Genomic DNA, 10,486 nt, shown 5'->3' on the forward strand with positions numbered 1-10,486 from the left:
TTTATCGCGGCCATTTCTGGTCTACATTAACCGCAACATTTTAATGCACTTCTTGATAAGTGTACAGACACTCACCTACTTACGAAGGAGTTACGTTTTGAGGCATTATTCATAAGTTGAATTTGTTCGTAAATTGATTCAGCGCTATATTTTGTATTATAATTTATGTTTAAGACCTATACAAGTCTATTGAAGGTTTATATAAGTGCATTTGTATGTTTAAGGCTTGAATAAGTAACCGGCTTGGTTTGTATTGAAGAAACATTTAATAAAATGGAGAGAATATATACAGTTCTGTATACATATATTAGAGAGAGAGATTTACTAGAAACTGGCTGAAAGAAGCTATCTAATGACGATTGCAGTTTTCTTCTTTTTTTCATCATAAATGCAGTAGCACTGTATGGCATCATTTAATTGATTCGCAACCTTTGTGCAACGTTCAATATTTGGGTCCTGCTGCTCAATCTCTCTGTTTATAAATGGTACTGAACGATTCAAGTTGTATTCCCACGCAATGCTCAACACTTTCTCACGCACATCAAGCTTCTTTATTATTGCCACTTTTGTTTCAAATGAAATGGCTTGCCTCTTCTTTGTACCTCCCTCACTAGAAGCCTTTTGCTTTTCACCAACCATATTGAATAATGGATGCACGAGATATTCAATGATAAAAATGAAAAAGGTTCTTAGTGCACTGGAGATACGTTCACGCACCTCCGCACTGCAACGAACTGGGCAGAGGAAGGTGGATGCTGGGTGAGCTCTCACAGCGCAAGGTATCGGTATTAGTGGCGGAAAGAAGCACTACTCGGAAAAAGGCGCACAATACAAAATACAACTTACGAAAATGTTTCGACAGAAATGCAAATCGCAGACATGTTCGAATGTACCGTTGTTCATAATTCGAATGTTCGTAATTAGGGGAGCGTCTGTACTTATCTATTATCACGGCCATAGCTGATCTACAATATCCACGAAAAACAAGGGATTAGTTTAACTAGCACCCATGTTTTAATCGGTCAAAAAGGAATTCTATCTCTGTGCTCTGACTGTTCAGACTACAAAAGAGCGACCCAATAACAATCCGAATAGCATAAAATTTGATTATTGGCTGCCAGTCTGAACAAAGCTGCTGATTCACGAAAAGAATCATTCGTGTTTTTTGGATTTCTGAGAGAATTTTTTTCTTCGCATCTCAAAGAAAATCCCAGTCATTGCAGAATATTCGTGTTTTGACGCAAAAATCTTCACCTCTAGTCTTCATAACCTCTACAATGTTCTCTTTCTGCAGATAAGTTGGCATTTGTAGGCTTCAAAGGCACGTTCCACCCTGACTGGATTCGATTGGAAGTGGACCCAGACAGAGCAAAGATCCACCAAGTCCTACCAATTCCCGTGGTTCACAAGATGAAACTCTGATTGAAAGTGAGAACAGGGAGTACAATAAGGAGGCTATGTATGTAGCTGCAATATAATGACACACTCATTTATAGACTATACATCATTCACTGACTGCAAAACTTGTTGCGAGCAAGTGGTGTGTTTTTGTAGAATTGTGTGTTGGGTGTTGAGAAAGAGAGGCATTGTCCACAATAAATCCAAGACAACCTTCTTAGTGGACATCTTAAAAACGACCATATAATGACTGCTGCTACTTTTGAAATGTAGCCGACTCCTTATACATAGGGCAGTTTTGTCATATCATTTGGCTTGTGAGAGGACCGCATATAGTTGTAAATAAACTGACTTTAAGTAAAATAGTTAGATTCAAGGGAAACAACTATTGTCAAATGTAAAAAAAAAAAAAAATGTAGTAGATTCGGGATAAGTGAAGACACAATAACCGAGGGATTTTTGGTCTTAATTAAAGATTTCGTCTTTCTATAGTTATCATATAAGAATAAAAACGCCATGCTATCTCTATAACAGGGGTGGCCAACCCGCGGCTCCCGAGCCGCATGCGGCTCTTTGCCCGGTTTAATGCGGCTCTTACGCCCATATCAAAGTTTGTATTTGTGTTTTATTTTTATTTGCGTGTGCGCTTCGCTTGAGTTCAATACGGTATTTTCGTCCAATGCGCATGTGCTTGGGATGAAAATACCTCAAAGTTTCCCAGTAGGAGCAAGGTCATTTGAGTAAACGTTTTTAACAGAGTGGGAGAACTCCCGTGAACCAGAAGCGACAATGAACGGCGTCGCGCACACAAAAAGTATCCCAAAGATCGAGCGTCGGCTGAAAAAGCCACACCCCCTGCGAGGCAGACCAAGGCGAGAGTGCTCAGCCGGGAGCAGCCAATAGGAGAGCGAGGTGTACACCCACGTGGTGGGCGCGCTAGTTAAAAGCCATTCATAATAAATGACAGCTCACAAGGAGCGAATGTTACGCAAAAATAGGCTCTGATTTTATGACAGAAGTCCCACTAAGTAACATGCATAGTAAAAGAAAAACGCTATTGGAAATTATTATATTTTTGTTTGTGGACTTGGTTGAACTGAGAGTTTGTCTGTGTGAGACAGTGCACACAATGTTCATTGTTGATAATGACTGGCCTGTGCTGTTAGTACTGTAGGAGTCAATTTATGTCATTACTATGCTGGTGTGTGACATTTACAATAAATCTGGCTGAGCAAAGGTATGTGTGTGATGTGGCTCTTTGCGGTAACACAGTAAAAAATGTGGCTCTTTGCGGTAACACAGTAAAAAATGTGGCTCTTGGTCTCTGACTGGTTGGCCACCCCTGCTCTATAACATTAAACGCCTCCTCATGTGGAAATGAAAACCTTCATACTTTTTCCTTTCTAAAAACATTAATAAATGAAATCTGTTTTAACCAAAGTTTCCACGTTTCAATTTGAGACCAAAACACATTTTACACAAATTCCCTCATTTATTTCAAAGTTTAGAAAATGTAAATAACCTTTAAACTCATTGTCATCACAAACCAGCGACAAAAATAAATATAAAAATCCATCCCAACTTTAATTCTACGTGGGCGGGGGGAATACTATGTTCATGTCTAAAGTTTTTCCCGTCTTGGTTCTGAAAGGTACAATAATCCTGAATTATGTCCCTGAGGGCTCCTCATCTCACTTCTGCCTCCTTTTCTCTGACTCTCGCATTCTCTATTTCGCCAAAACATCAAAGCTAAAGGCCGCGGTGCTTTGATGTGGCGGCGTGCTGTCGAAGGTACAAAGTCAACGCGGGGGGGGGGGGGGTGTCGAACTGCAAGGTGCCTCTGTGGCACTTGGAAACGGGGGCATGCGGCAAGAGGGCGCGGTCCTAAATGTCCAACTACTCTCGAGTCGGTCCATCTTGAAGGTCAAAGGTCAGCTAAATGTGTGACTTTGATGGCATAGGCCGAAGTCATTTGACTTGAATGAAGGCGGGACTAATGTGAGGTGGAGTGGCGGAACAGATCTGAGCTTTAGTAGGTTTCAAGTTGTCTGAAAAAGGGATCCGGGTGGTCGTAATTCATTTTGAACTTGTTTTCTATTTATTTTGTATTTTTTATTACCCTTATTGTCAATATTGTGCTTTACTTAGGAAATAAATACTATTTATGTGAATGCTTATTCATGTTAATTGCCTATTTATGTTGTTGACTACTTATTTATTAATATTTATTGATAATTTGTTTGTTTGTTGTTATTTGTTCACTTTTTGGTGAATCTTTAAATCTCATTTTACTCATATAATGACAATAAAAGCATTCAATTCAATTATTCATTTGAGCAAAATGAATACGGAAATGAATATAACTATATATAACAATATATAACTGTAATTGTTTTTTTCAGCTTTGCCAACTTGGTGGTGGGCGAATTTTATTTGGATTTGTAAATACATTTACACAGTTTAATATTTTAAAGTATAATGTCTTCTATGATCTGTTCTTAGGGTTAAAGGACAAAACTGCCACTAGTGGCTAGTTATGCAATAGCACCACCAAGTGGTTTTATAATAAAAATATACATCGAGTCTAAAGTTCCTATACAACCATTAACAACAACATCAGCAATAAGTGTACTACACAGGACAAACTGTTGTTCTTGTTCGTTGACATTCATTTTCCAATACTTTAAAATAATGACAACTGGTGCCATTAGAGTGGGCCAGTAATCCTAAAACTGGGCCATTATCTGCAAAACTGGTGTAACCTGACAACTTTATTTGTATCACTAAACCCATATTGCACTGTTATAACAATACTTCCCAAATGCAGAGGACCGTTAGCACGAAAGAGGAAGTCAATCTCTTGACTACGACGTTTTTGTATGTCATTCAACTGTTACAATTGGTTGCAGAACCAGGAAGAAGACAAAAATAGGGTTGGGGAATAAAAGATTTTGTCGGGTCAATCTCAGACCTACTGTCATGGCGCCGTCTCCATTCCTCAACAGCTGGCAAATACTTTGTATTCATGAGAGCTGACCATGGCCCAAGATCTGGTCCTGAAGCAACGCTGTGAGTTCCTCAGAGATTTGTGCGCCAGCGGGACATCCGAAACCTTGGAGAAGGTCGCCGATGTCCTCCTGGCTGGTGGGGAGCTTTCTTGGGAGGATTATACCAATGTCAAAGTGCAGGGTAGGTCACTTTATACCAACGCCAGGTATCTGCTGGATCTAGTCTACTCCAAGGGAGAGGCCACATGCCAGGCATTTGTCGAGGGTCTACGGCAAATACGGACACCTGAAGAACCTGGGCCTGTCACTGGGAAGCTTTTGGCGCAAAGGCCTGGCTTGGTAGCAGAACTGCAAGGCTGCTTGGATGGTGTAGTGGAAGCTCTGCTGGAATCAGGGCGCTTTACCCAAGAGGACTGTAGAGATGTACTATTCCACCTGAACACCCCTTCGCAGCAGGTACGGTCTGGTCTCATTTCTTCAGATGAATATTTGTCCTTGGGACTTGTGGTCAGCTAAATCGAAGATTGTATGATCCAAATTTTTGTTCAATGCAGGCCAGGCGGTTGCTGGATCTGGTGAGCTCGAAAGGCGATTCGGCAGCTAACGTGGTTCTTGACTATATTGAGCAAAGGCAAGAGTCTGGAGGCAATCTGACAACAGAGACCACCAAGCCCAAAGGTTTTATGTTGTTTTATATTCGTTTTTGCTTCTGAAATGGAGACAATGTGCTTTTATAGGTGTTCACAGTAGAACAGGATTCAAAAGGGAGTCAGCAGAAAACATGTTCATATGTATATTTGTCCTATACAGATTTTAAAGTTACAGTTTTTACTATTAGGGATGTCCCGATTCTGCTTTGATCCAAGTTTTTAGCCAATGCCGATCCAAAACAATCCAATTTGTAGACCAGTAAAAATAATCCAACCAATAAATGACAAATCATATTATTTTGTATTAAAGTGGTCTTTTCAAGTACCTTACTACCCATGATCTAGTTTAAGAATCTTATATCATCTTTAGTTTAGTAATAGAAATCGTCCATGACCCGATAGTACTGAAAACACCTGAATACTCTGTCAGATCTGATCTTCTGTCCAAATCTCATACTGTCCCATCCTCCAAAAATAGCCATATATGGTCGATACCAATACTGAGCATCTACGCTACCTTTCCAAAATTTGCTCATCAATTCCTTCACCACATTAATCGTTGTTCTACTGTCCTAATTGCAGAACTCCTCAAATACCAGAAGAAGTTGCGCAGTTCAATCTCAGCCCAGTCAAACTTCATGAGCACCTACGGAGGAACCGGCCACATGTCGCTGGACGACATCTACACCGAAGGCCAACTGGAGCTGGCGCACAACTCCCAAGATCATGGACACCTAGACCTGGAGGATATCGCAGGTGCTGCAGGCACCATAAACGAGGACTCAGATACAGTTCTAGTATCCGGGGACGCGGGCAGTGGTAAGAGCATCTTACTCCAGAGGCTTCATCTTCTCTGGGCCCGAGGGACAGCCCTCCGACAGTTCGTGCTCTTGTTCCCTTTCAGCTGCCGTAAACTGAACTCGGAACTGGATCAGCTGTCTGTCCAAGAGCTGCTCTTTAGCCACTGCTGTTGGCCGGACTGTGATCGGGATGAGATCTTCCAATTCATCCTGGATCACCCCAACCTAGTGGCGATCACGTTTGATGGCCTCGACGAGCTCAAGCAGAGTTTTTCAGACGAACGCCGACTCTGCTCGCCAACGCAACCTGCTCCGGTACACATATTACTTTTCAACCTCCTCCAGGGATCGCTTCTCAAGGGAGTATTCAAAGTTGTGACCAGTCGTCCAGAAGCCGTGGGTCCGATATTGAGGAAACACCTTCGTAAAGAACTCTCCCTTAAAGGCTTCTCCCCTGAAAGCATTGATCGTTTCATCAAGAAGCAACATCGCGACTCATTGGTAGCCTCCAAAGTCTTAGCATCCATTCAGGCCAACACTGCGTTATTAGGACTCTGCCATAGTCCGGTCCTCTGCTGGATTGTCTCGCAATGCCACAAAGAACTGCTCGGTGGCGGAGACGGTGCACCACAGACTATAACCGATGTGTACCTCATGATTTTGCAGCACTTCTTGCAGCACCAAAGTCCCCCGAAATCTCCCCGAGGCCCCAATTGGCTTCGGAATCACCTGCCTGGCATCTTACATTTGGGCCGTCTTGCTTTTCAGGGGGTGGAGTCTTCCTCTTACATCTTCGCTAGTACCGACCTGGAAACCTGCTGCGTTACAGATCAGGACATTTGCGCTGGTTTTCTTACCCGGACTAAAGACATCTCGTACTATCACGGCCTTCGATACGAATTCCTTCACGTAACGATGCAATGTTTCTTCGCCGCGCTTTACGTCGTCTTATCCGACAATGCTAACCGCTCAACTGTTGCTGGGCTGTTTGAATTTAAATACCCGGACTTCACCTGCTTCGGCCTCTGCTTGTCCGCCGACCACCAAGGAGGTCTAACCGAAGCCCCCAATTTACAAATTACCGCCACTTTTGTCTCTGGCCTTCTTTCCCAGAGACACCGGCACCTGTGGCTCAACTGTACCCCAACCCCGTTAGTCGATAGGAAAGCGCAACAGGTGGTTCGCTGCCTCCACAAAGGCATGCAAAAGCACTTCAAATCCATCCCCAAGCCAGTTGAGGGTGAAAAAAAGAGCATGCACGCCATGCCTGGCTTTGTCTGGCTTGTCAAGTGCATTTACGAGATGCGGGAGAACCAAATAGCCGAGGAAGCGTTAAGCAAGCTGGAGGTGGACCATTTGAAGCTAACGTACTGCAACATTGGACCGGTGGAGTGTGCAGCTTTGGCTTTTGTGCTCCAGCACTTGAGAAGGCCTGCGGGAATCCAGCTGGACAACAACTGCATGGGCGACGTAGGAGTGGAGCAGCTACTTCCTTGTTTGCATATTTGCAAGTCTCTCTAGTGAGCATCTAAATGTCTCATTGCACCGTGATGTGTTTTTTTTTTAATGTAAATAATATGATGTCCACGCCTTCAACAGCCTTAGAAATAATAACATCACCGATGAAGGGATACGCAAACTGATCGCAAAGGGAATCCAGTGTGACAACTTCCAGAAGATTGCGTAAGTTTTGTTAAAATGTACTACAGTAAAGCCTTTTTAAACGGACCAGCCACCAAAATTTGACCACGTTAGGTGAATTTGTCATGCATTGCCTTTGGCTGAGGATTTTAATGTTAAATAATCATACAAATAATAAAAACTAGGACAAAATGAACAAAATTGAAACTAAAACTAAACAGGGCGGGCATGTAAACATTACTTACAGACAAAGCAAAAGTATACTCCCACAAAGATACAAAAATAACACGGTTTAAATACACAGACAAGTTTTCAAGACACACGCATACAAAATTGCATAGAAGTCACGTAGACAGGACAAACAAGGAAAACACCCATCCACCAACCCCGATAATGTGACTGAATTCTCGTAATGATGCCGTTTTGGGGGGATAGACACAACTGCTTCATTTTGTTTAGATTAGCAAAACCATCATAATGTTTAATGCTCCACCTAAATTTTAATTAAAATACAAAACCAATAGGACAAACTTTTGGATGGTCTCAGTTTTAAGGGCCCACTGAATGATGATGATTATGATGATGGTGTCAAGTACTTTTGTATCAGATGTAGGTAATAACTATGTTTCTTTTTAGACTTTTCAACAACAAGCTAACGGATGATTGTACGGAATATATTTGTCAGCTGCTGAAAACCAAGCAGAATTTCCTCAGTTTGAGGTTGGTGCATCGTGTATGTCCTGGGAATTTTGAATGTTTAGATATAGATTTTAATAGTGTGAAATACAAAGTAAATCACATTTTTTTAAAAGTGTATAATTTAAAATATTCTGCTCAGCTAACAGTTTTGTAATGGAAACACAAACAAAATAATTGTATATTTATACTGAGTGCATTTAGTAATATAATGATGATAATGCGTGATTCGTGTGTATGTTAAGATTCTCTCGCTATGTTTGTCTAAACCGTGCAATGTAGAGAGTTGAATTTTTTTATGATGGCCAGAAACGGCTGTCCGATCCTAATAGACGAATTTCTTCACTTTCTAAGTATGTAAACTCAATATTTTATTTGTTAAACACCCATTTTTCAAAAGACACTTTTTTTCAATAGCGCAACAATTGGCTTTTGGTTCTAAACAAGCAGCTGCTTGAATAAAATACACGGTATAAAGTAGATTTTATAATTCTGTCTTTGTCCAATATGTGTGTGGGGGATTTCACTAGAAACTATTTATTTAATTTGTGGTCTACTCTGTTTCAGACTGGGCAACAACTATATTACATCGGAAGGAGCTATACAGCTTGCGAAAGGACTGGAGTGCAACCATTCATTGATGTATTTAGGGTAAATAGAACACTTATATTGCTCAGGTATAAACAAGAAGTATGTACAATGTGTACTCGTTTTTTCAGGCTCTGGGGAAATAAGATTGGGGATTCAGGTGCAGAAGCCATTGCTGGTGCCCTCGAAGGCAGTAAAACCCTAGTATGGCTAAGGTAGTATTTTCTTTTCTCATAAAATGAAATGCAAATATTACAAGATACTCTCATTAGAGCAGTTTTAAGGGTGAGTTGTATTAGTTTTAGTGAATGAACAAAAGAAGGCTTTTCAGGTTATTACTATACTGACTATATTTTCTAATCTGGGTGCTTGTAAGCAAAACAAACTTTTAAAAAAGTATATGGTAGAATGGGACCACTCTTGTTTTTAATGTGGTATATATATATATATATATATATATATATATATATATATATATATATATATATATATATATATATATATATATATATATATATATATATATATATATATATATATATATATATATATATATATATATATATATATATATATATATATATATATATATATATATATATATATATATATATATATATATATATATATATATATATATATATATATATATATATATATATATATATATATATATATATATATATATATATATATATATATATATATATATATATATATATATATATTTATATGCATGTATGTATGTATGTATGTATGTATGTATATATATATATATATATATATATATATATATATATATATATATATATATATATATATATATATATATATATATATATATATATATATATATATATATATATATATATATATATATATATATATTAATTTTTGATATTAATTAATTATTATTATTTTTTTTTTTATGGCAGCTTGGTTGACAATGGGGTAGGGAGCAAGGGAGCCCATGCCCTGTCGAAAACACTCCAGACCTGCCCGTCGCTGGAGGAGTTATGGTATAATTTCAGCTTTTTGGTGTGTGAGGGCTCCACCCTGTAACTTATTTCGCTTCCTCTTTCACTTCTCTGTACAAGGTTGACTGAAAACTGCATCACCAAAGACGGAGTAGAGTCTTTAGTCCAAGCCCTGCAGCATAACAAATGTGTCAAATCAGTATGGTGTGTGTTTAAACCTTGTTTTTAATACTTGAAGCAAGCATGGTCACATTGTATGCTCAAGACTACTATAAAATTGACTTAATTTAATGTAGTTTAATTTAATTCACAGGTTGAAAAACAATGACATGAGCCCCGAGGAAATTGAGGAGATGACACAAAAAGAATCAAGACTAATTTTCTGATTCTACACTAAAGAATTTTATTTATTAAAATGGCAATAAATAAGAATTATTTGATGTCTGCTGCTGTGTCATTCTGAAAGGGGAACATGCATTATTTTGTTGAAATAAAACATTCTTTGACATCAAAATGTAATAGATACAAGATGAATGAGGGTTTGGCTTTATTTTTGTGTTTTTGATACGAAATTACAACTATTTTTCATGTATATTTATAAAAAACAAACAATATGAAATTAATTAATAACATTATTAATAAATAACACAACAAGGAATAAGCTTGCCAAATATCTTATCCGTTTCTATTATTTTTTTTCTCGTTTTGTGTTTTTAAATTCAGTAACT

General features: G+C 38.8%; 2 protein-coding genes across 3 annotated transcripts in view; both read left to right on the top strand.

Moving 5' to 3' along the window:
* Positions 1-3,575, top strand: part of cemip (cell migration inducing hyaluronidase 1) — an 81,006-nt gene extending 77,431 nt beyond the window's left edge. For both annotated transcript variants that reach the window (XM_077713510.1, XM_077713509.1), the window contains one exon: positions 1,295-3,575. In XM_077713510.1, coding sequence (XP_077569636.1) covers positions 1,295-1,422 — 128 coding nt within the window. In that variant the 3' untranslated portion in view covers positions 1,423-3,575. The remainder of the gene's footprint in view (positions 1-1,294) is intronic.
* A 682-nt stretch (positions 3,576-4,257) lies between these two features.
* nod2 (nucleotide-binding oligomerization domain containing 2) lies at positions 4,258-10,188 on the top strand. Its single transcript, XM_077713761.1, has 10 exons — positions 4,258-4,862; positions 4,961-5,084; positions 5,639-7,376; positions 7,456-7,539; positions 8,134-8,217; positions 8,761-8,844; positions 8,913-8,996; positions 9,717-9,800; positions 9,879-9,962; positions 10,072-10,188. Exons 1-10 carry the CDS (start codon positions 4,437-4,439, stop codon positions 10,142-10,144), a joined length of 2,865 nt encoding a protein of 954 aa, XP_077569887.1. The 5' UTR covers positions 4,258-4,436; the 3' UTR covers positions 10,145-10,188.
* The last annotated feature ends 298 nt before the right edge of the window (positions 10,189-10,486 follow it).

This window comes from Stigmatopora nigra, chromosome 3 (assembly GCF_051989575.1).
Source record: "Stigmatopora nigra isolate UIUO_SnigA chromosome 3, RoL_Snig_1.1, whole genome shotgun sequence".
Lineage (NCBI taxonomy): Eukaryota > Metazoa > Chordata > Actinopteri > Syngnathiformes > Syngnathidae > Stigmatopora > Stigmatopora nigra.

What these genes read in the sequence shown, in the direction of transcription:
- nod2 (XM_077713761.1), top strand. Translation starts at nt 4,437, where the DNA reads ATGGCCCAAGATCTGGTCCTGAAGCAACGCTGTGAGTTCCTCAGAGAT. An exon ending in CATATTTGCAAGTCTCTCTA is followed by an intron (nt 7,377 to 7,455) that starts GTGAGCATCTAA and finishes CGCCTTCAACAG; the next exon opens with CCTTAGAAATAATAACATCA. An exon ending in CCGTCGCTGGAGGAGTTATG is followed by an intron (nt 9,801 to 9,878) that starts GTATAATTTCAG and finishes TCTCTGTACAAG; the next exon opens with GTTGACTGAAAACTGCATCA.